The sequence below is a fragment of the Petromyzon marinus genome, chromosome 9 (assembly GCF_048934315.1).
Source record: "Petromyzon marinus isolate PM22_M1 ecotype Great Lakes invasive population chromosome 9, UKy_Petmar_22M1.pri1.0, whole genome shotgun sequence".
Lineage (NCBI taxonomy): Eukaryota > Metazoa > Chordata > Hyperoartia > Petromyzontiformes > Petromyzontidae > Petromyzon > Petromyzon marinus.
This window is the reverse complement of record NC_133675.1, coordinates 14,806,542-14,832,747: the sequence shown is the minus strand read 5'-3', so window position 1 is coordinate 14,832,747 and position 26,206 is coordinate 14,806,542. Positions and strand designations below refer to the sequence as shown.

General features: G+C 42.3%; 1 protein-coding gene across 2 annotated transcripts in view; it reads left to right on the top strand.

The window, feature by feature from the left end:
* ARMH3 (armadillo like helical domain containing 3) overlaps positions 1 to 24,806 on the top strand; it is a 110,781-nt gene extending 85,975 nt beyond the window's left edge. The window contains exons 25-27 of one of the 2 annotated variants that reach the window (XM_032950348.2): positions 4,086 to 4,202; positions 13,901 to 14,035; positions 14,156 to 24,806. In XM_032950348.2, the coding sequence (XP_032806239.1) occupies positions 4,086 to 4,202; positions 13,901 to 13,993 (210 nt within the window). In that variant the 3' untranslated portion in view covers positions 13,994 to 14,035; positions 14,156 to 24,806. Of the gene's footprint in view, positions 1 to 4,085; positions 4,203 to 13,900 lie in introns of both variants that reach the window. The other variant, XM_032950346.2, reaches the window with a different exon arrangement.
* The last annotated feature ends 1,400 nt before the right edge of the window (positions 24,807 to 26,206 follow it).

Sequence of the window (26,206 nt, the reverse complement as noted above, 5' to 3'; positions counted from 1 at the left end):
TCCATTTTGGTCTCACCTGATCACAACACTTTCACCCAGTTGTCCTCTGAATCATTCAGATGTTGATTGGCAAACTTCAGACGGGCATGTATATGTGCTTTCTTAAGCAGGGGGACCTTGCGGGCGCTGCAGGATTTCAGTCCTTCACGGCGTAGTGTGTTACCAATTGTTTTTTTGGTGACTATGGTCCCAACTGCCTTGAGATCATTGACAAGATCCTCCCGTCTAGTTCTGGACTGATTCCTCACCGTTCTCATGATCATTGCAACTCCACGAGGTGAGATCTTGACAGGTCGAGGGAGGTTGACAGTTCTTTTGTGTTTCTTCCATTTGCGAATAATCGCATCAACTGTTGTCACCTCACCAAGCTGCTTGGCAATGGTCTTGTAGCCCATTACAGCCTTGTGTAGGTCTACAATCTTGTCCCTGACATCCTTGGAGAGCTCTTTGGTCTTGGCCATGGTGGAGAGTTTGGAATATGATTGATTGATTGCTTCTGTGGACAGATGTCTTTTATACAGGTAACAAGCTGAGATTAGGAGCACTCCCTTTAAGAGTGTGCTCCTAATCTCAGCTCGTTACCTGTATAAAAGACACCTGGGAGCCAGATATCTTTCTGATTGAGAGGGGGTCAAATACTTATTTCCCTCATTAAAATGCAAATCAATTTATGCAAATTTTGACATGCGGTTTTTCTGGATTTTGTTGTTATTCTCTCTCACTGTTCAAATAAACCTACCATTAAAATTATAGACTGATCATTTCTTTGTCAGTGGGACGTACAAAATTAGCAGGGGATCAAATACTTTTTTCCCTCACTGTATGAGAAGCTAGTAAAGTGACGGTACATGATTGGTTTCAAATTTTTACAAAATCTATTTTTAAATTATTTTATTTTATCAATTTGTTATTTTATTCTCATTCTACGTGACTTTACCGAAAGAACCAAAGAAGATCTATTTTTAAGTTCCAAAAATGTACATGGATTTTTAAAATAAATTTTCCTGCTTAAGGGTCCACCGAACTAATCATTATCTACACGTCTCTAGAATATTCTATCTCGAACATACATTTGGCATAATTCTCTACTTTTGTAAGTTTTTAGAAACCACAATTTGCACTCCCATGTGGTGACGTGCTTGCACATCAGCTGTGCAACATAGCGACACTTAGCGATGCACTTCTCTCACTCAACGTCTTTCTGGCTGTCTCTCTTGCTTCTCTCACTTTCGTTATCTCCATGTTGTGTTCCCTGCTTCTCTCACTACACACATCAGAAACAGAACATTTATTTAGACTGGAGGATTCCGATGAGCTATAAAGCCCTTTTTCACAGATGTCTAGTAGGGGCAGGTCAGAACGTTACAACAAACAGTACAAAAACAGGATAGGAGTGCAAAGTATTGGAAAGGTAAACAAATCACTTAAAAATAGACAAATAAAACGTAACTTTTTATGTTACCAGGTAACTTATTTTTCAGAAGCGAACTGGCCGCAAATGATAGCTCAACAAAGTGGCTTATCACGTGGACATTTATAGCAGCAAAATAATTTATGCCTCTGTGTCGCAGCAAAATAATCTATGCCTCTGTGTCGCTCCACACACCCACTCAATGCATCTGTCTCCACTTCTCTCTCTATCTGGCCCAGTGCTCGATAGTAACGTGACCATGATGATAAATTATTAGTTGGCATTGGGCCACGTGCAGTGTGGAGTGAGAGAAGCAGAGAGAGACATAGCACGGATATGTACTCTATTGAGACAGAAGTAGCCACACCACGGCAGAGGTACAGAGTGTGAGAGTATCTCTGGAAAGAGAGGTATACAGCATCAGAGGGGAAGAAAATAGTGTCCCCTGCTGCATTCACAATGCAATATTTCACTGGGGCCAATGGTATTTAAAAAGTAACTTACCTCTGTTAAATATTGATGTAAGAGGTTGTGTGGAATTAAGATGTGTTGAGACATTCTATTTGGGTACAAAAGGGACAGAAAATGTGGGTTAGAGTGTTCTTTCTCTGTCAATGTATTTCTTAAACACAGACTAATCTTAAGGACAATGTATATTCATCTATGTATTAGCACGTCATCTTGATACTGTTAAACTAAATGGCAATTGAGTCTATATCGAAAAGGGCTCATCTAGGAGATGTATGGTTAGCATGTTGAACCAGAGAGAGTTTGCTTAGGAACAATATTTGATTCCCTCATTTGCACTTCAATGTTGCAAAACACTGCAAAATATCTGGTGTTGTGTGGACAAAGATCTTAAGATGTTAAGACATTTGATGCCTTCATAGATCAGTACTGCAAATTGCAAACTGTTTTGTTCAAGTCTCAAATTCTTTAACATAAATATTCACATGCTAATTTAAATTCAGCAAACAGAAAGTTGAAGCGTTCACATGCTCAAATATAGCTTCGTGCGGTGCTCATTTGCGTTCATGGTCTTGAGTCATTGATTTTCATTCCACGTTCCTATGGCGGGAACCAATCACTTTTAACTTTCTACAGAGCCGCACAGCCTTGCCTAGTGGTGTTTGTTTTCTGATCCCAGAAGGATAATGATGGGATTGCGTCAAACCTGCCAAAACATTTAAATTCAACTCTGTCATTGGGAGCCCTGCATTGATTAATGAAAATGCATACATATATATGCAACTTTTCTAGACACTAGAGTAATCAACGAGAGCCTGAGCTGTCAACTAAAAAGGTCCTATTTTGCATGATTGCCTCCGTGTGGTCTACCTCGTGTCGAGACCAGTGTGGAGCTGATTAAAAATTACTCATTGAGAAGTACATGCATTTTTATGGCAGAGTAGATCCCGTTCCACTCTGATTCGTGAAACGAGTCGGCCTGGTTTTGTGTCTCGAGTTCTACATTCAGTGTGTGGCTGCTATATATTTAATTTAATGCATGTTATTAGGCCACATTTCATGTGGGAACACGAAGAAACACAGGCTGTGCATAATTTACAGATTAAAATGGAATTTAATTAACATCCTGTGGTGTTGGCGAATGCTCAATGGCAATTACAAATGGCCTTGCTGCAAAGTAAGCCTGTGTTCATGATCGTGCACTTGAAGCATGCTAAACGGTCCACGTCGAGCATCATCCAGAGTTTAGCCCCCATTAATCCGAAGCAAATAAAGATGTTGGGTATGGGGCTAACGGCTCGTAATTACATGAAGTCGCAGTTCCCAACCTGCAGTAAGCATACCCCTGGAGTTACATGCGACATCTCTCCGGGGTAAGTGAGACAAATGATCTGATTGGCAGTGGTCACACAGGGTATTGTCTTGCAGGGTTGGTCTACGTATGTGCGCTTGCAATTTTAAAGCTGTGTGCTCATATGCTAAATGGAATTTGGTGAACGTGTACACATGTGCTCTGCTTGTACTCTTTCGTTTTCCCATGTATTCTGCATTCATTTACAGATGAACTGAATACATTATTCTATATCTCGTTAGCATTTCACAGCGAGCGAATATCAGCCTTCTCTCGTAGTGTCATTGTAGTGTAATCATAATGATGACTTCTGATTAGCACAGTTGTCTACGTACGGTGTGAAAGGAGTTCACCATACACATATACATTGCTTAAACGGTAGAATACATGTGATTTTTTATTGTTTTTGAAATATAAACATTCATTTTGAAATATGTAGTTCATTGTACATTGATTTAGTGTTTCGTTAATGCCTTACGTTTTAATTGCAGGTAAATGTAATTTTTATCTTTTGTAATTAAAAATAAAAGCTGTATGTTGGCACGCACAGACAATTGACAGGTCTGGCAGGGGGGTACACGACTATAAAAAAGAGAATCTAGCCCTTTGTCCTTGGTAGTAATAATAATTGAAGGAACCATAAAGAGATGAAGACCTAACAGAATGGCTTGCCGACGACATAAGAGATTGGTGCCGGAAAGACGTGGCACTACTTGAGCGCACCGGCACAGGACCGAGGTTAAGTGGCAACAAACGAGGACACGTGCAGTGGTCACGTACGGGCTATCTTGCCCCATTGATGGCGATGACGACTGATGACAACAATAACTGTTGACGTGCATGCACACTCCCCAGGTGCTGAGTGTGGTGCGCTCCAACTACGACACGCTCACGCTGAAGCTGCAGGACAACCTGGACCACTACGAGCGCTACTCAGAGCAGCCCAAGGAGGCAGCCTTCTTCACGCAGCTGGTGAGCCAACGTGGCGCCGGTTTTTCCACACTCGCGCCGGCGGGGGGGGGGGGGGGGGGCGGCAGTGCAATCTTCTAACAGCAACAAAATCAGCTTGAATGTCAAAACTCCCAAAAGATAGTCAAATGTGATTTCAGGACAAAACGAGTATTGAGGCAATGCTCCTGTCCCGTTGGTAGGAATTCCACATTGCTACGGTACAGGTGAGTATATCCACAGGACAACTACTGTAGGCTTCCCCACAAAGTGGTACTTATTTTATCGATCCCAGAGGCATGATGGGCTGAGTCAACCCACAACCAGGACTTCAACTTGGAATAGTTTGGTTGTGTGCCACTCGCTCTACTTCTCAGCCACCTGGCCGGATGGCTCGGCCAACACCAGGCATGTTAAGATGCATCAGTTAATTGATTACATGTAAATATTATAATTACAATGCCTGCATAGAATCGTGTGAGAATCGGTTCTGTAAAATATACACAAATTTCTTGTATGTTACATTTAGGCTAACTTGAGACGGAAAGGAAATTGTCTATAACCTAAATAATTTCGTAAAAAGGAGACACACATGATCAATTCTTCACTGGAATTGTGACAATTCATACAATTGCTTGAGGCTGAATAATTACATGCCTCGTCAGAACAGTGTCATATCAAACACATTGTCAACACAGAGCCACCTTTCAGCAAAGTGCCAGCAATACTACACGGTACCGTATGCCAACACAAATACACTGTCAACAATTGTGTAATCTACGAATGCAGTTCCACTTCTGACTGCACCAACAGAATTCTGTTTTAAAAAAAAAAACTTCGTGCAGTGATACCTACCATCTCCAGCACCGTACCATTGTATTCTTCATAAACTGTGAATACAGCACTATCTTTTAACACATTGCTAAAAGTAACAAGTCCCTAAACAATTCAATTGCATCAGTTATTCACTGGAATGTAATTCTTTGTCATAAAATATTTTGCTCGTGCTGTGCGATTAAATCAACAAGACCTATGATGCATGCGGCAGAAAAATGTTGTGCCAATGAAGGGGATTAAAAATAATTGTGAGGTCGATGTGTCCATGTCACATGGGGGATGGGCTCAGGTTTGCGGGTGGGCCCGATGCTGGTGTCATTGGTTACGGCCTCAGGCAGGGTTGAATAATTGTGTGATTCTGCAGTATAGCGCAGAAAAATAAATGCCACCAAGCTCCTATTGATTCTTTTTGACAAATCACAATACATATTTAGATTATCTTCTTTGGTTCTTTTGGTAAAGTCACGTAGAATGAGAATAAAATAATAAATTAATAACATAAAATTACAATAAAATAACACAATAAATAACACAATAAAATTGTGTTATTTTATCTTATTAATTTATTATTTTATTCTCATTCTACGTGACTTTACCGAAAGAACCAAAGAAGATGAATGCTTGCAGTCACGAAAGCTTTCAATAGAAAAATATTTAGATTACTTAAGAAATGCGACTTTAAGTAAAAACATTATCACATCCCGATATTTATTTGTCTGCTGTGGCTTTGTACGATGTTTTCCATGAAGTACTCGTGAAGGAACATCTGCTGTGTGTGCCCGAATCCCGTAAAGCGTGCAGTTGCGTTGTGTGCACGTCCTTCAAATTGCTGTTAATGTAGAGGATTTCTGTGCAAGCCTTTGTCGCCTAATTCAATGTTAAACAGAATGGGAATTAAATATTTAGTCCGTGTTTGCAATGAGTCCAACACTAAAGCACATTAACAATTAGGGTGAAAGGTATGAATGCTTTACAGCCAAAGATACTGGATTTCCAAAAGGACATGGAACAAGTCCGCTTAAAAACATGGTAAATGTTTTAATTTCACCAAGTTAATGTCGTGGTATGCTTTCCATTTATTTTTAAATGTATAAAACTGTCTTTAAAAAAATACTACATCCAGACTGACTACATGGCTTCAGCATGTTTTCTACTAAAAGAATAAATAATGTCTGCCAATACATTTGAAAATTACCAATTTGGATCGTATTAAAGCTAAACTGTAGCTCTTAAAATATTTTAACCTGAATTATTTAAGTACAGGAAAACCTTTCAGAGCGGAGGGGTTATATTAATGGAAACCCCCGTGTTGGGCGAAACTGCGTTCGACTAGTGATGAACCTTTATGGGAAAAATAGAGTTGCATTCCTGGGTTCGAAATTATCGCCCTCTCTCTCTTTCTTTAACTAATTCTACGAGATTTCCCCCCTTTGTTATTGTACTTAGGGATGCTGAGTCACTCTCCAAGTCTTGTGTGTGTGTACTATTCTTTGGTTCTTTTGGTAAAGTCATGTAGATATGAAAATAAATTGAATAAACATTATAAAAATAAAATGAAAATGATACAAAACTAAAAACATTAATGTAGACTGTAGTCTGGTTCTTAATCGGAGTGAGTGTACTGGCAGTCTATAATGTAGATTGTTGTAATGGTTATTCTTAGCTCTTTCGGTAAAGTCACGTTGAAGGGAAACAATAAAATAATAAAATATATATAAAACAATAAAAATTCTCACGACGTTTCGACCATAACACAAACGGTCATCATCAGGTGTGTCGGTTTGCATTAATTAATTTATTTTTAAACGGTGTATTTATTAATTAAAAAACGTCAGCGCCACGCGCGGCGATTTGGCAGTTTATTTAGAAGGACTAGTCCATCTATGTTCTGAAAAGAGGAGGGGGGAGACGAAAAATTAATGTATGCTGTCTGAAAGCCACCGTAAGCGTGAACAATCAATTAAGACCTGAAATGGTTTATCAAATCTTTCTAATGATTGCTAGGCCAGAATCCATCTTCTCGGTTGAAATTGTCTCTGTGCTTGTATATGTGGATAGCCTCATGAACGAATCTCTCATGGTAGACAGATGGCTTACAAAGAACCTCTGTCTTGGAAAAGTCAATGTCATGTGAGCCTACTGAATTATAACAATGATCTGCCACGGCCGAGGTGTTGGTCCTACCGTGTTTAAGGTCTGCTTTGTGTTCACGAATGCGGTCCGAGACATGGCGTTTGGTTTCTCCAATGTAACTACTACCACAGAGGCAACTTAGTTTGTAGACACCAGGGTACTGTATGTCCGGAATCAAATCTTCTACAGACGGAACCAGATGACGGATTTTATGTAATGTTTTGAATCGGACCTGGATCTTGTGTTCATTCAAGATTTTGCAGATCTTTTTTGTGATCCCCGCAATGTAGGGTAAAGTAATGGTTTTGAAAGGCTCCTCAAGAGGGTCCTTCTTCATGGTTGGAGTGATAGCTTTGCGGATTGCGTAGTCGGAGTAACCATTAGCCTTAAGAGCTTGGTGTCCGTGCTTGAGTTCACTGCCTGTGTTCCTGGTCGGATATGCATTGGGCTCTATGGTGCAGAGTCTTGATGAGGGAATTCTTCTGGGATGGATGGTGGTGGGAATCTGGTTTCAGGTAAGCATCCATATGGGTAGCTTTCCTGTAGACAGAGTGGCTCATTGAACCATCTCTTTTTATTAGGACATCCAAAAAAGGTAGCTTGCCATCTTTTTCGACTTCCACTATATCAACCAAATGTAAGGACAACCTGATTTCCAAATTTAACCTCCTCTCCAACAAAAGACCGGATCCACACACCAAAAAACTAGACGTTAACAAAGTCATAATCGCAGTAACAGTTCTATTTCCGATGGTCTGAAATCGTTAAACCTGCCACCACCTGACACAGCCAATTACTCTTTGTTTTTTTCGGTAAAGTCACGTAGAAAATAGAATCAAATAATAGAATATGACGTTTCGGTTGCAACACAAGCAACCATCATCAGGTAAGAATGAATGATAAAACACAGACACGGGAACAGCATAGGCAGACACACATGCAGAGAGAGACACAAAGACACACCAAGCCAGCCAATTACTTAGGTTTGTAAATGTTGTGGATTTGCTCCCCAACACACCAGTGTGCTGTACTCGTAACTAATTGCATGTTCTGTGTACGTGACAGACCTTACTAAGTGGCTGTCGGGTGGTGGCGGGTTTAACGACACATTTACGCGATCTAACCCAAAGAAACCTGTAATGGATGGGTATAGCTGAAACACGCACTCAATAAAACCGAATTTGGTGAGGTTTTCCTGCATTTAGTTACTGAATTTGCACAGAGGGGAGTAAACTTATTCATAACATTTGTAACACTTAGCGAAAATAATTAAACGAAAGGTCTTCATTTGAAATAAAATGTCAACTCGTGTAGCTTGCGTGTTCTGTGGCTGCAAATTGTAATATGCTTGTTCAGTCCTGTGGAATAAATTGGGTCAGGTTCTAATGGGCAAGCTTTGGGTAATATGATTATGAAAAAAGAGTCATATTGATGCAAGGCTGGATAAGTGCTTGCGTTTTCCCCTTTTTTCACGATATTTTACCACCACAATTTTTCATAACGTTTAATAATTTATTTCTGTAACGTTCATTTAACACTTGAGATTTATTAATTAAACCTTGGAATTAGGAGTGGTGGACTTTGAAAGAATGTGCTGTCACATGGAGTGATTCTGGATCTTTACACCTCCCTTAACAATACAGCAGCAAGGTGAGCCATCAGGCAGCCTGATATGTGTATGAGCAAAACTGCTCCACAAGTATTCATGACACTCCCAAAGTATTGCTCCCGACAAAAAAAAATGTGATGACATGTATTCTTATATTAATTTACAAAATAAATTTGTTGTCAAGGGGGGTGATGTTGCTGTGTGCTTCCTATAATTAAGTATTTTATTAGTACTTTACCATACTTGGCAAATTTTAACCATGTCACCTACCCACATGGCCTACTTTATTTGAATGTTACAGGATCTTCTTTGGTTCTTTCGGTAAAGTCACGTAGAATGAGAATAAAATAATAAATTGATAAAATAAAATAACACAATAATATTCTCACGACGTTTCGGCCACAACACAAGCGGCCTTCATCAGGTGAAGGGGCGAGACTGTCTGGTAGGACAGCGCTGACAGCGCTGACTTTACCGAAAGAACCAAAGAAGATGAATCATTGCAGTCACGAAAGCTTTAAATCGAAATGTTACAGGATCTTTAACTTCTGCTGTGAAGGAGAAGGCGTAAATGTGTGGTTTAATCCGTCTGCAGCATTAACCGGTTGCGACCGCTCGGGCTGAAACCTGCGAACATCTGCAAAACAAGTGGCAAACGCGTTACCGTACAGACGACTTAGCCCATCATCTCTCACCGGGACAAATAAAATGAGAAATGCTTTGTGGGTTGTCCTTTGAAAGGGCTGGTCCCCACTGTGGGACTGTAGATTATTTTACCACCTCTGTAGATTATTTTACCACCTCTGTAGATTATTTTACCACCTCTGTAGATTATTTTACCACCTCTGCTCCGGAAATGGATGCGAACACCTGCTCCGTTGTTCGTTTGAGCATGGAGACAATTTGACTAGAATTGAGCTAAATAACATCAATATTTTAGTGTGTGTGTATATGTGTGCGTTTTGTCATTCATGTTATATGGTCATACGTCTATTGTGGTTGGAACTAAAATGAAAGATGTGGCATCTCTCCAAATCACACTGCTACCCATTAGAGCATTAACTGTCTGGCATCTATTGTAAAATGGACGTGCAAAATCTTGCAAAATCAATTGCAAAAGTAGACTCATTGTGTATGTGATTGTTATGCCAACAAATAAAAAAAAAACCCCACAATTAGATTTTTTTTACTTAATAGTTACAATCTTTGCATGTGCACTGTAATTTAGGTTAATTCATTCATAATAACGTTTTAAAAACAATTGCCAAGCTTATGAGGAAGGAGTCGGGTGTGTTTAAATAAATAATAATTCCAAGCTGACTTATTAAAGTATGACCAAGCTCAGCGCTTGGTCGAAATCCAACAGCGGTGCTGTCACGCCGGTGCTCTGCCAGCGCTGTGCCATCGCTCAGAATCCTCGCCGGTGTGATTCACTGGCCTGTAAGAGCCCGAGGCCCGAACTCGCAGCACTGAGAGCTGCGTGTGGGCGATGGGACATCCAACCAGACAGACCCTTGTGACATCATCCATCACATACACACCTACAGTGAGGGAAAAAAGTATTTTATCAGTCGATAATTTTAATGGTAGGTTTATTTGAACATTGAGAGACAGAATAACAACAAAAAAATCCAGAAAAACGCATGTCAAAAATGTTATAAATTGATTTGCATTTTAATGAGGGAAATAAGTATTTGACCCCTCAGCAAAACATGACTTAATACTTGGTGGCAAAACCCTCGTTGGCAATCACAGAGGTCAGACGTTTCTTGTAGTTGGCCACCAGGTTTGCACGCATCTCAGGAGGGATTTTGTCCCACTCCTCTTTGCAGATCTTCTCCAAGTCATTAAGGTTTCGAGGCTGACGTTTGGCAACTCGAACCTTCGGCTCCCTCCACAGATTTTCTATGGGATTAAGGTCTGGAGACTGGCTAGGCCACTCCAGGACCTTAATGTGCTTCTTCTTGAGCCACTCCTTTGTTGCCTTGGCCGTGTGTTTTGGGTCATTGTCATGCTGGAATACCCATCCACGACCCATTTTCAATGCCCTGGCTGAGGGATGGAGGTTCTCACCCAAGATTTGACGGTACATGGCCCCGTCCATCGTCCCTTTGATGCGGTGAAGTTGTCCTGTCCCCTTAGCAGAAAAACACCCCCAAAGCATAATGTTTCCACCTCCATGTTTGACGGTGGGGATGGTGTTCTTGGGGTCATAGGCAGCATTCCTCCTCCTCCAAACACGGTGAGTTGAGTTGATGCCAAAGAGCATCAACAGTTGTCCTCTGAATCATTCAGATGTTCATTGGCAAACTTCAGACGGGCATGTACATGTGCTTTCTTGAGCAGGGGGACCTTGCGGGCGCTGCAGGATTTCAGTCCTTCACGGCGTAGTGTGTTACCAATTGTTTTCTTGGTGACTATGGTTCCAGCTGCCTTGAGATCATTCACAAGATCCTCCCGTCTAGTTCTGGACTGATTCCTCACCGTTCTCATGATCATTGTAACTCCACGAGGTGAGATCTTGAATGGAGCCACAGATCCTACTTTGACTTATATGGAACACAGTTATTTCTAGGGTTAATCGCTTTTTTTTACATGGAGAAATAAATGCTGTCTTAGTATATATTTAACAAATTACTGTAAAACATGCATTTGCCTTCATTCTGAAAATAAGCTTTTTCTGGAATTTTGAGTGTTTTTGGTTGCTCGAACACAATAATGAATTTGGGACGACATCAGTCCTTGCCATTTTAAAGGTTGTTAATCATTCGTTCCTAATATTTATTTAAAATTACGTGACGCTAAAACTCTAAAATAACATGATTTAAAAATGTATTAAAACATCTTTTTTAAGCCATCACTGTTGCATGCACAAGTCAGTCCTGCCAATGTTTCGACGTGCGGTGCTGGCTCCTCTGTAAAAAACATGTGGACAGAAAATTGTGTCACACCACCAATTTGCGGAATTCTCACGGTTCACTGTGCTATTAAACGATGCAGTGCTTCACACTGCCGTATTTTTATTTAGATTAAAGAGTTTGAATGTTTTTTCCCACCCTATTAATGTTTCTATGTCTTAACAGTTATAAGCTTGCATTTGAAGGCAGTAAGTAGTGCATGAGTAGTGTTTACCGTTCAACTCTTCGAGGAGGTGAATAAGCGTGAATTGAGCCATTCATTCTCTGTGAAGTACATCTGCCTCTGCTTTATTTTCATTGTGCATGCTTGAATTATTTAGGCCTAAGTTTGGAAGTGGTCGCCGTATTAAAAATGTAATACCTTTCCACGCGATTTTAAAACATTATTTATCATTGCTACTGTTAAAGTAATTTCCTTCATTAGCAGCCTGGCTTATTTTACACCATGTGCAGAAATTGTTCCCTGGTGGCAAAGCTTCAGGCCGTATAAACAGAAGTTATGTATGTTGCAACATATATAACGTGCATAATGAAGAACCAGGCCATTTTGCCATGTTCACAATTAAGAAGTCACAATTGGCATGACTCGTAGTTTTGTAATCTTCCAGCGTGCATTGTTGAGAGTGCAGCGAGCGCTTGTAACTATTTTTCTATTGGCTCCGTATACTCAGATATCACTTCCTTGCTGGATTTTACATCGATATCTTTTTTTTAACGATCTGCCTCAGTGCTTGCTGTGTCTGGGGGGGGGGGGGAAGGGGGTAGCTTGTGTGATCATATACCCTATCACAATCATAGTGACCCTACATCATTAGACCTCCTTTGCCCAGTACCAAAATATAATAATAGGGTTTTCCCCTTTTTTCTGGCAACAAAACTGAAACCTTTTTACGAGGATTCATGTCTGCATTAACCACAATACCTGTATTTTGACTCCAGGTATTGTGGTTAATGCAGACATGAATCCTTGTAAAAAGGTTTCAGTTTTGTTGCCAGAAAAAAGGGGAAAACCCCTATTATTATGCAGTCGCTCTTTTGTGTGTTGGTGATTGCCAGGGGTCTTAAGGCAGCTGGGTAGCACCTCGGTTAGCACGAGTTATCACCACCCTGTCTCTTTGCTATCGAGTTGACGGTGTGATTTAATTCCTGCGGTCGCTCCATAGCGCGGCGCAAGCTCCGTGCTACGAAGCGGAGAGTAAACGGCACCCTGGGACGCCATTTATGGCAGTGGACACCCTTTTATATCCCATCGGTATTGTGGCCCAAATCTCACATTTGTAAATTCATAATACGTAAATAAAATAATGTACAGCCCATTGGCAATAAAATTTGAAAATTACTCAGAAATATATTGTAAAATACAAATCAATGCCCTTAATTCGATCATTACCCACATTACTCATTCAAAGAATTATGAAATATTTGTGGACTTCAAAAAAGGACGTGAAAAACTCAATTAGAATTCTTAAAATATCGACTTCATTAACATAAATGTGAAAATCTCAAATGTTTTATATTTCACTGGTGAGATTTCAGTTGTTTTACATTATTTGAAAACTAAATTTTAGAAATTAGTCTTTCAATTGTATAAGGCAGAGCAGAGCATAATTGCTATTGCACTGCAATATGATCTTGCATCCTGGCCATGATACACAATTGGTACATGGTCATGCCTTGGTCCTTCAGGTTGGCCTAGATTCAAATGACTACTGGGTGAAATGTGTCAGCATCCTCACAGGGAAGACAAATGTAGTCCAGAGTGTGTGATGTTGGCTCTATCGTCACCTGAAGGTGTAGTACCGTACCAGTTTATTATTGATTATAGCTGACAGTCCAGCTCCCTATAAAGACTTAATAAAGAGCACTTATATTTTGTATAAGCATGCATGAGCCTGTGTGTGGAAAGCAGTGGCTGGTGCACTGCTCTTTGAATCCAGTGACCAGTATTTAGAGTCACAGCTGCAGATAACAAAAGTATCAAGCGATGCAACAACCTCTCCGAGGCCCTAAATGAGTACCCTGCTAGAGCGTATATAAATATCAGCACTCGAGAAGGCAAAGGCGAAGTGTTGGCCACGCCTCGCTCTCGTGCACTTCGTAACTTCATCGGCTATCGCTAAAAGCGGTTGCCGCGACAGTCTGTGAGGTTATACGGGGATCTGTGTTCATCTGTGTGCACCCAACGTGAAATTCTCACCCGTGCGCGTGCGTGCGTGTTGCCCCAGGTGCGATCCATCAGCACCGACGTGCGCAAGAACCTGTCCCTCTACACCCTCAGCCAAGAGATTCTCCTCAAGGAGTTTGCAACCATTTCCTGAGCCTCCCCCGCCGCCTCCTCACGTGATTCAATACAATGCCGGGTACACCTTTTTTTTAGGACAGCCGCAATATCAAAATGTCTTTGCACAACGAAGCTTTGTGTAGCATTAATACTTAATGGACATTTCTCTCTTCCTTCCCACTCCCCCGATTTTTTTCAGACATTTAACATCCTCTAAAAAATATGCTTCCCTACTGAACAGCATAACATTCATGGAAGTTGACAGCTTTTTCCAGTGTTTGGAATATGCGAAATACAAAGTAATGGTGATGGTTTAGGGAAAATGGCTTAAAGTTTCACCGCTATCACGTGTAATGGTGTGCAATGTGAATGTCGTTCCATTAACCAAATTAATGCGTTGGTTAACAATGTCAGCACCGATACACTGACGTTACCCTCCTTATCAACGAAATCCCTCCCAAGAGGCAATATGAACTATGATGGGGGGTGAAACTGCCCACACGATGTCTCGACCTGCATGCATGAGAGAATGTGTTATACCAACGTGCTGCGAAACAATTAAATTCGCGCAAAAAATGTCCAAGTTTCAACATTGAACGTGTGTGTCCGACACTGTCACGTCCAGCAACATGAACTTTCAAAGTGACAGGAATTATCCGCGAAGCATTCGCCACGAATATGCGTCGTTGGTTTAAACCAACAACCTCTCCGCCAGCCTCTAATCCCTGTGCCTCCTGCGTAGCAGCATTACAGACCCTGCAGCACCTCACATGGCTGTAGTGCAGTGGAGGGAGGCTTACAGCTAATGCGCTGCACTGACACCAGTGTAACTGACGGTAGCCCTTCATAATGGGAAAAAAGCGAATCCATTCCCTTTATCATCAACATTGTCAGCTATGTGTAACAAAGATTGCTATTTGGTAGATAAATCGAACATGCTGACGTTTTCAATTCCAAATAGATCTTGTTCCTCCTGTAAATGATGACTTATTTTAATGGCGAAGTGCAGCACACCGCCACTCTTTGTTGTGTAGTTTACGTTCTCGATGACCGGGTGGAAAGGAAGTGACGAGGCTGTCATTGAGGCATAACTGCATTTTTTATGGCCACAATCATGTGAGCCATATAAATACACGGAGATCTTTTTGACCCAAGCCATAAAAGCCCTTTGCATCGTTCAAGTTGGAGAGGGGGCAACGTCATGACCAAGAGACGGAGGTCCATGTTCTTGCAAAATTAAGTGTGTGTTCAAAAGGTCGCACATCACCATATGAACAGGATTCTGTATGATCGGCAACATTTTGCTTTGTCGTATTGATGTATTTGCATTATTCTGGAATCATAATTAAAGGCTGCCCACCAGCTTGGGGAAGAATTCCTTTGTCTATACAATTTAAGAGGATCTGGTACACATACAGTGAGGGAAAAAAGTATTTGATCCCCTGCTGATTTTGTACGTTTGCCCACTGACAAATAAATGATCAGTCTATAATTTTAATGGTAGGTTTATTTGAACAGTGAGAGACAGAATAACAAAAAAATCCAGAAAAACGCATGTCAAAAATGTCATAAATTGATTTGCATTTTAATGAGGGAAATAAGTATTTGACCCCTCTGCAAAACATGACTTAGTACTTGGTGGTAAAACCCTTGTTGGCAATCACAGAGGTCAGACGTTTCTTGTAGTTGGCCACCAGGTTTGCACACATCTCAGGAGGGATTTTGTCCCACTCCTCTTTGCAGATCTTCTCCAAGTCGTTAAGGTTTCGAGGCTGACGTTTGGCGACTCCAACCTTCAGCTCCCTCCACAGATTTTGTATGGGATTATGGTCTGGAGACTGGCTAGGCCACTCCAGAACCTTAATGTGCTTCTTCTTGAGCCACTCCTTTGTTGCCTTGGCCGTATGTTTTGGGTCATTGTCATGTTGTAATACCCATCCACGACCCATTTTCAATGCCCCGGCAGAGGGAAGGAGGTTCTCACCCAAGATTTGACGGTACATGGCCCCGTCCATCGTCCCTTTGATACGGTGAAGTTGTCCTGTCCCCTTAGCAGAAAAACACCTCCAAAGCATAATGTTTCCACCTCCATGTTTGACGGTGGGGATGGTGTTCTTGGGGTCATAGGCAGCATTCCTCCTCCTCCAAACACGGCGAGTTGAGCTCCATTTTGGTCTCATCTGACCACAACACTTTCACCCAGTTGTCCTCTGAATCATTCAGATGTTCATTGGCAAACTTCAGACGGGCATGTATATGTGCTTTCTTGAGCAGGGGGACCTTGCGGGCGCTGCAGGATTTCAGTCCTTCACGTCGTAGTGTGTTACCAATTGTTTTCTTGGTGGTTATGATCCCAGCTGCCTTTAGATAATTGACAAGATCCTCCCGTGTAGTTCTGGGCTGATTCCTCACCGTTCTCATGATCATTACAACTCCACGAGGTGAGATCTTGCATGGAGCCCCAGGCCCAGGGAGATTGACAGTTCTTTCGTGTTTCTTCCATTTGCGAATAATCGCACCAACTGTTGTCACCTTCTCACCAAGCTGCTTGGCAATGGTCTTGTAGCCCATTCCAGCCTTTTATAGGTCTACAATCTTCTCCCTGACATCCTTGGAGAGCTCTTTGGTCTTGGCCATGGTGGAGAGTTTGGAATCTGATTGAGTGCTTCTGTGGACAGGTGTCTTTTATACAGGTAACAAGCAGAGATTAGGAGCACACTCTTTTTAAGAGTGTGCTCCTAATCTCAGCTCGTTAAGAGTGTGCTCCTAATCTCAGCTCGTTACCTGTATAAAAGACACCTGGGAGCCAGAAATCTTTCTGATTGAGAGGGGGTCAAATACTTATTTCCCTCATTAAAATGCAAATCAATTTATAACATTTTTGACATGCGTTTTTCTTTGTTGTTATTCTGTCTCTCACTGTTCAAATAAACCTACCATTAAAATTATAGACTGCTAATTTTTTTGTCAATGGGCAAACGTACAAAATCAGCAGGGGATCAAATACTTTTTTTCCTCACTGTAGTGTATTACCCACAGTCTTCTGAAAGGGTTAAAAGCCAAGATAATGATCCTCAGTATAGCATTGTGCACGTAGAGGATATACATGATCAAGCTCTTGCAATTCTGACACTAAGCTATGAACCAAATAGCGCAGTGGGCTCACTTTGACTTAAACTAAAATACGTAAGAAGTACACAGCCGTTTGTGCATATGCAAAAATCACATCAGCGTTTCCTGTAGAAATGCATTGTGGTTCTCTTGTCTGTCTTCGAGCACGAAAAAAACGTGAGCAAATATGACCAACTGACAGCAGCAGCAGTGATATACGTCTTTAGACCGGGATCATCATTGTTAGAAGTCATCAGCACTACCGTATAGCCACCAATGTTCACTGCTGCAAAGTCTGCCTCTGGGAACCATATATGTGGGGTGCCCACAATCGGTTATGATGGGTTTTCTCGTTATTTACAGATTTCATTACTGTCACGTTTATTTTGTGGCCTTTTGATTCAAGGCATTGTTTGAGTGTTCAAATGTAATTACAAGGCCTGCACATCTCTGTAAAGCAATACCTAGCATTGAAATAAGCTGACAAATATATAGAATATACATTTGAGTTTATTGTTTCCTCCTATGATTAAGTTGTACAAATGTATATGTGTGCGCTTTTTCAGACTCTTGTAGAAATAGGGGTGTTAAAATGATTTGTAGAAGTCTGTGCTAGAATAGTATTGGCAATTTGGTTTTATGTTGATGTTTCTTCAAACATTGTATTTTCTCTGAATGAAAAGGGACTTCTTGATACATTTACACCAACGGGTTCATTGTTGAGGGTAGGTGACATGCCACATGCACCCTGATTCAACCTGGTTTGAAGATACGACTCCATTGTTTGTTCTTTATATAATTTAGTCTATATGTGACTTTCACATTGTGGACACAACTTATTTTAAGGTTTTGGCGGATCTGTATATATGTTTAATCTGTAATCATTGTCAGCTGTTATCTCTCTACTGCTGGATCAAGGCCATCCCAACACCATCATCTCTCGTGGTCTTGCGATGCAACAATTCATCAAGCTCCTGAACAAGAGCTGATTGCATCGCTCCATTTTTGCAATGGATGTCCCTTCAGGTGTTTGCCTTTGCCTCCGAATAAATAAGCAATCACGTCTATTGGCCATCATCTTTCTCCAACAATGCCTTCATCCAACAGTGGAGAGACCTTGGCTGATGATGAAGATGACAGCACGACGTCTACGTTTGCATTTCTGTGTAATCTTTACCGATGAACCATTTTTCCACAATTTACGAATAAACCGGCATGCCTGCTACGTTATGGGCCACTCAGCACAATACTGTCTGAGCACTATGCTTGATTGTTTACTGGATGATATTGGCTGATATGTCACCGTCACCTTGCCTGCCGATCCACAGTCTCGGTAATGCTGTGACCCCGTTGTCCGTTCTGCCTGCTGCTTGTATCAGCAAACCTATCGGACGCTTCCCTCTCACGTCTGTCTCCCCAACTCGCGTTTTCACTTCGAGGAGTTGGTACTCCTTTTACGGCACGTACCAATCATTTTTGTTCCGGATTTTGCAGACAGCTGCAGTGACGAACAGCTGCCATCATTTTCCTGTTTTGGAATGTTTGCTTTGGGGTCCTTGTGTGCTCCGTCTGCTCACATCACCGCATTCTCCTCCCCTCCAATGAGTTTCTATGATTTATGTGAGAATGTCATCTAGTGCAAGACGGGGAGAACAAAATGTGAGGTTAGCCATGTATATTGGAATTTGTTGTCAGCATGAAAAAAAATCAGTTACCTCTTCATTGTTTGTGCATTTCTGAAGTGTCCTAATTTTTTTGTAATATTTATGGCTTTTCACAATCATGCAATCACCGTTTTTGTAAGTAGCTGAAATTTCGTTTTCCCGGTATTTAATTCACAATCCTTGCAAATTCGAGTCGCTATTTTTTTTCACGCACAATTGCGGTGAAAGCCAGCGCCTCCTGTCACTGCAGGGTTTACCAGACATTATGTAAACTATATACAATGAAAAATTGTTATATGTTTGCACGCACGATGCAATGCTTTCATTGAGACGTAATAAAAAGATGAATACATTAATTTATGCGACTTCACACCCCTACAATTAAGACAATAATGAACGCCACTCAAGCCCTATATAGTATTTTTTTTGTGCTATTCAGTGATGAGAGCCAGTAGATTTGAAGCTTTCGTGACTGCAACAAGGATTCATACTTTTTGTTTTTTTCGTTAAAGTCACGTAGGTAAAAAATAAATAAAATAAGTACAAACAACTAAATTGAATCACGACGTTTCGGACGCAACACAAGCGTCCTTCAGGTGGGGACGACGTAGTGAAAGCACAAACGCTTAAGTGCGTCTCAGAGATGGCTGTTACGAGGGATGATATAGTCGCGGGGCATGGAGATGGGGGGGGGTCACGGTGAGTGTGGTGGCGGGGTGTGGGCTGGGAGGTAAAGTTGGGCTTGCCTCCCAGCGCACCCTCGGCTTCTCAACTTTACCTCCCAGCCCACACCCCGCCCCCCACACTCACCGTGACCCCCTCCCCTCTCTCCATGCCCCGCGACTATATAATCCCTCATCACAGCCATCTCTGAGACACACTTATTAAGCGTTTGTGCTTTCGCTACGTTGTCCCCACCTGAAGAAGGACGCTTGTGTTGCGCCCGAAACGTCGTGATTTAATTTAGTCGTTTTCATTTATTTTATTTATTTTTTACCTACGTGACTTTACCGAAAAAAAACCCCAAAAAGTATGAGAGCCAGTGTTTTTGCATTCCCACTTCCTGAATACTCTAGACGCTGACATCACAACTCAATGCACTCCAGCTCAAAGGACAATAGATGATGTTTGATGTCTCTCAACTCCCAACCTTTCAATGTTTCAGTATGTCCTCACATACCTCCACGTAGTGTGCTGAAAACAGTTGGCATTAATGTGTACGATTCCTATAACTGCCACCTTAAAAGCGAGAACCAATCATATTGAGTGGTTATGTAGAAGTCAAAAAATTGAAATAATCGTCAGCCATGATCTGTCCACTGCTGGATGAATGCTTCCCCAAGTCATCATCCATCACTTGTGTCGAGATGCAACAACCTATCCAGCTCCTGACATCACCTGATTGCATCACTCTGTCACCGCAGAGAGTAAAAACGTTAGTCTTATTTAAATCTGATAACGTGGTGACCTTTATTTCTATATTGGCGGAGAGGCCATTTAGAGTGTAGTTAACAAGACACCCTCGAAGGGTGACCCGTTTGCATAAAAAATAGGCAGAAACTCCCTTTGACAAGATTTAAATTATTCATAATCTCTTTGGTAGATTTTTTTGCTAAATGGAGACTTTTATTTTGCATTAGAAAGTGGATAAATGAGGTCCTTGTAGAGCAGCGGTCGCCAACCTTTTTGGCACCAGGGACCGGTTTCGTGGAAGACAATTTTTTTCACGGACCGGGGGGGGGGGGTCATCATTGGGTCTTTCCCCCTTATCAAAGAAGCTCTCCAGCGACGTTTGTTTTTTTACTCATTGTGGCTACTAGGGGTTAGCTTGTGGGCTTACTCATTGTGGCTACTAGGGGTTAGCTTGTGGGCTTACTCATTGTGGCTACTAGGGGTCAGCTTGTGGGCTTACCAACACTGTGACTGAGACAAGTGCGCAGTGCGGGAAAGAGGCGCAGACGGAAGTGGTAAATAATAAAATAATGGGGGCTGGCCACGCGCGGACTCACCACTCTCACCTCCTCCTGCTGTGCGGCCCGGTTCCTAACAGGCCACGGACCGGTATCGGTCCACGGCCCAGGGGTTGGGGACCCCTGTAAATGTAGAGGATCCCTGGTGTGTTGCGGTGTGCTTACCCAACCGAGCTTCATTAACAGTCGCTCGTACCATCGGAGTCAACGGACAGAGCGAGCAAGTGCTGCAGTCTATTCTGGCACTGCTGGTGCATTGCCCTTTACGTCGTCGCTTCTCTTTGTCTGACCCCTTATTAAGTATTGCTGCAAGTGGAACGATTAACGTTAAGCATCCCAGACTTGCCCACGTCGTTAATCGTGGGCTGAGGGTGCAGTGTAGTGTCACCACGGTGGCGAGATGTTAACTACCTCGCCTGGTATACAGAAGGTAGTGGGTTCGATTCCGATCCTGACGCCTGTCGTATATAACACGCGTTGAGAGTATTTGGCTGCTGCTATATAAATGTGTCCGCATGTAAAGCCACTTCGTTGAGCTGCCATTTGTAGCCAGGTCGCTTCTGAAAAATAATTATATAGCTCAGTGGGCCTTTGCTGGTGAAATACATTGTTTATAGGTGTCCAGTTATTCACGTGGATTTTCATTTGTGTATTCAAGGGTGTGGAGGCACACTGTGAGCACTTCCCCCTCTTATTCCGTTTTTTTATTGACAAGGGTTGCACCATTGACATTTCTTTGGTCATTCACAAGTGAACATTTTTTTTTTACGAATTGTTGTGCAGTGGTGCGATGTTGATTTTTTTTAACTCTGATGTGCAGCTTGTGCTATTTGCCACACCCATGAATTCTCACATGCATCCCCTGATTACAGGTCTACAATGAATTAGCACATACACGCCGTGTGTGCTAGTCCGTAATGGTTTCGCAAATCGTGCGGTCTTGCAGATACTGTACGGTGCAATATGACTGGTTAAACGTGGGATGGATAACAGCTGGGAGTTTAAAAAAATAAGATTAAGTTTTACCATTTCTGGCAACCTATTCTTATTTTTTCGTACTTTGATACTGGCAAAAAGGTCCCATTTTGACGCTGGTAGTAGCTCTCTAGAGCCATGGGAATGCATACAATAGTACTAATTTTAGATGTCTTTATACACGGTGGCATGAACAAAGCTGTAGCTGGAAAATGTGTTGAGTTCATATCTGTTGCTTTGGCTATATGAACACTGCATAATGCAGGGCTGCTTTTGGTTATACCGACAGTGTCACAACGATCCAACGGTAACTTTACAGATGGATCTTCTGCAGACTTGAGTTTGAGTCCGAGTAGGCTGCCAATGTTAATCCACTTTTCTTGAAGGATATTTCAGTATGGCACTTCTCCAAATGAATAGATGATTATTTACAATGATTAAAGTCTATTATTGGGTTCTTCGGAGTCGATGGCCATGATAGAAAATTGATTATTTAGGTCACGTCTACTTGACCTCTACCATTCTTATGGGCGCCTACCAGTAGTTTAATTTTGCAGATATTGCTGTCTGGATGATTTTATTAACAGGGTTTGGACAGATCCACTCTGTGGCAAACGTCGTGCAAGCAGTGCAATCACTTATTGATTGGCTCCTTGTGAAAACGCGATTAGATCTGTGCTTGTGATTGGTCGCAGGCCAGCCGCATGAGCAATGGTGCGCCCCGACGCAGCCCGAGTCGAGACGGTGGTGTAACGCAGTCAGGCAAGTGGCTCTCTTAGTTTAACTTGGGTGATTCTTGTATCCGCAGACTATGACCACATCGGTGGCTGCTATCCTCGATACTTTCCATGGTCTACACCTTGCCGAACCAAGCAACGAAACGTTGCAGTTTATAGAGAGAGCGTATTGTACAACAAAATAATTAAAGGTCCAATCGAATGAATGAACTGCGTTTCGCTCTGTGTGCTAGACGAATACAAATATTAGCTTAAACAACGTAATTAATGCACAATTCACGAGAGTTTGAAAAGTTACATGTGTGTACATTCAATCAATTGGATGTGCGCACGTGCACTTATATTCACAATGTGGCTCAATTCCATGTTACCGAGTGCCGGGAGAGCGTTGTAAATGCAGCAGCACGTGCACCAATGGTCAATTGGTGCACGTGCAAGGCGTGCGTTAATGGAACGCTTTTGCGTTCGCGCTGTTCGGAGCGGTGCTGTTGTAATCCAGATGTTGTCACCAGCCCCAGTTTCAGTCCAAATGATTCCACAGCACCTAGCGGTCCGCGTTTGTGACCCCTGAATGAAAATGACCGCTTGGCCCAAATGATGTCAAAACGAGAGTCTTTGTTCGTTGTTGACATGCACCAGCAGGGGCTGCCTGCAGCACGTATTCCTTGTGGCTTCACAGGATTCGATAAGCTCAACTTCCATCTCATTGCTGCTGCGCAGTTCCAACGATTAGATATCTGCAAGGGTTGTCATTAAAAACAATTTATGGTTGCAAATACAACCGCCCTGCAAACTTTTGCAACCATAGCTACAGTGCAACGAAATATATTTTACGTTCAGCGAATGCATTTATTTTACAAAGTCCTGTGTGTTTATATGATGTGAACAGAATCACTTTCATCCTTATCTGGTGTAAAAAGTGTTTTTCCTTAAACGAATGTAGACGTAGTCCGTTCTTTCATGTGCGGCATGCATAGGTATCTGTAATGATGCAGATACCCATTTATCGCATGCAAAGCAACGTCAGGCCGTTACCACTTTGTGAGGAGCAAATAATCCTCATAAATCGGCGAAGATAGGGACGTATTCTGCCACTGCCTTGGATTAAAATTCAGTAGAATGCTTCGGAAAGCCCCTTGTGGCATGAGGCAAAAAAAACATTCTTACGTGGTGATCAGTGTTTCAATTTTGTAGGCCATTCGCGAGACTTTTATCCTGATCTGCTTTGGTTTGATTCCCAGCCAATGCACAACAAAGACATGCCTCAAGAGTAATGGCCTCGTGCGGTGTCGCTACTACAGTTCTTGGTGTGCTGCATTCAATGTATGTGGGGGAAGCCAGCAAGAGGACACCAGAAACAGAGTGGAACGATTAACAATCCAACCCTTCACTCGTCCGGTTCATGGGATAATGGGGTAATGAGAAAACAGCTGTGATAAACTTAAAGGTAAAAAAGAACCACAAGATAGATGCGGTCCGTGAATGAGTCGTGTGATTTGTCTGGTTGACGTGGTAGGGTCTCGTATGCTGTGCGAGGAGTGTGAGGAGCGGTCGTGTTGTGGTCATCGCCCTGCGCGAACAACCCGGTGACCCGAGTTCGATTCTCGCTCACGGCCAACGTCAGTGACGATTATCTTAACCGGTCTTGGGCCTCCCCTAGGTCGACTCGGCCTCAAATGAGTACCTGGTGCCGGTGTGTAACATCGCCACTGGGGAGACAAAGGCGGTCGGGTGTGGTGCTGGCCACCCGCCCCCATGCGTACCGTTCCGGTCTTCATAGGTGCTCGCTAACAGCACTTGCCCCAACAGTTTGTTGAGGCTATTCGGGGGAATCTTTCGTCTTTTGCTTACAGTGACTGCACTCCGATTCCATTGACCCAGGTTCACATCCAGCCGCTGCCTGGTGAGGACTCGCCGCGTGTCAAGTCGGCCAGAACATAGACGTTAACCCAGCGTGCTCGGCGGTGTTATAGTTCGGGAAAGTTCCCAGCTTAGGAACAAGTGAATCGCAACACTGCGAGGATAACTTCGTGCGAGCAGGCTGCTGATGCATGTCCAGGTTGTGACAACTGCCTTTGCTGCTGCTGCTGCTGCAGCCTACGCAGTAGTGCGAAGTAATTGTAATGCATGTTAGACTGCACAGCCTGTAAAATGCCAGGAACTCCACATTGTTGTCGTGTTCAATGTGTGTGCACATTATGTTTGAGAAACGGCCGTCTGTAGTTTATTAAACGGTGACTCTGAGCGGCATGCCCTTGTGGCTGTTGATTGAACCTTTTTTTAATTAGTTCGTTATTATTATTTCATAAGGTGACTTACGTTTTAGCATAGTTTTCTTTTCAAATTGTTATTTGTGTTTGAAATAAAATAGGGCTCGGTCCACTGTGAAAGCACTTTGCGTTGTTTTCAATGTGAGCGTTCTCGTGGGAAGTGTGGCATATCGACAGACACGTGGTGCACGACAACGCCCTGCTGCACATGCAGTCCTTGGTATCCTCAGAGCATCGGTTTCAAATCCAACATCAAAGACAAAGATGCCCCGTGTAGCGTTAACATCCTGTTGGGGCAAGTGCTGTTAGCGAGTACCTATGAAGGCCGGCACGAAACACGAGCGGGTGGGTGGCCAACACCACGCCCGACCGCCTTTCTCTCCCCAGTGGCGATGTTTACACACCGCACCCTGGGTACTCATTTGAGGCTGACACGACCTAGGGGAGGCCCAGGACCGGTTCAGATAATCGTCACTGGTGTTGGCCGATAGTGGGAATCTAACTCGGGTGGCCAAGTTCGTAGCGCAGCGCGCTAACCGCTACACTACCGCTCCCCCTCCACCACAGACACTGGCATTGTCAATGTGAACTGTGCACGCGGTCGCTCTGAGATAACACACATGGATGCATATGGATTGTAGTTTGTGGTTTCTTGCTTTGGTGCTATTTCTAAATTTGTTTATTATTTTTTGTAGAAGTATGGTTTTAATTTGCTTGGCAGTGGCTGTATATGGAATTTTGTTCTTATATATCATTAATGTATAGCGTTATGGGATTCTATTAGCATGAATTACGTTATATACATTTTATGTATTAAATATATTTATATATTCTTATATTTTCAATAATACTGGGTTTTTTGGGTTAGATGGCATATATAAATGTGTCATTAAACCCGCCACCACCCAACACAGCCAACTAGTAAGGGTTGTCACGTAAACAGAACGTGGCCAATTCGTCACTAGTACAGCACACCGGTGTGTTGGAGAGCCAAGCCAGAACATTTACAATCTGAGTACGACGTTTCGCCAGTAATTACAACCAGCTTCATCAGGCGACAGCCAGATTTGTGTTAAACATGATTGTATTTACATGTATTATTACATATTATAATTAGTTTTTTTTTTTACGGAGAGCCGAACACCAAGAACATGAACATCAAACACGTGCACGTTATAACATTGTTTTTCTTTTGCCAAGTGCTGTTCCAGTTCGGCGCTCCTGGGACAGGCCCTGAAGCTTAGGTACTTGGCAAGTGGCGTTCTGTGACCTTTTTTTGCGCTGAGAGCTTTAGAAGTTTAGGAGTTGTAATAATCATGCATATTTATAAGGGTGGTTAATATTCCTTGTTAAAAATAAGTATTAAAAGTGCGCAGAATCACCGTGTTACATTAGCATCTAACAGGGGTGTGTGTTAAATCTTGATTTGAAGCTTTGTTGTGTGTGTTTATTAGATGAGGCCAACGCATGATAAATAAGGCATTGTTTCTACAGTTTATAATTATGTTTATGGCCCCTCTTCA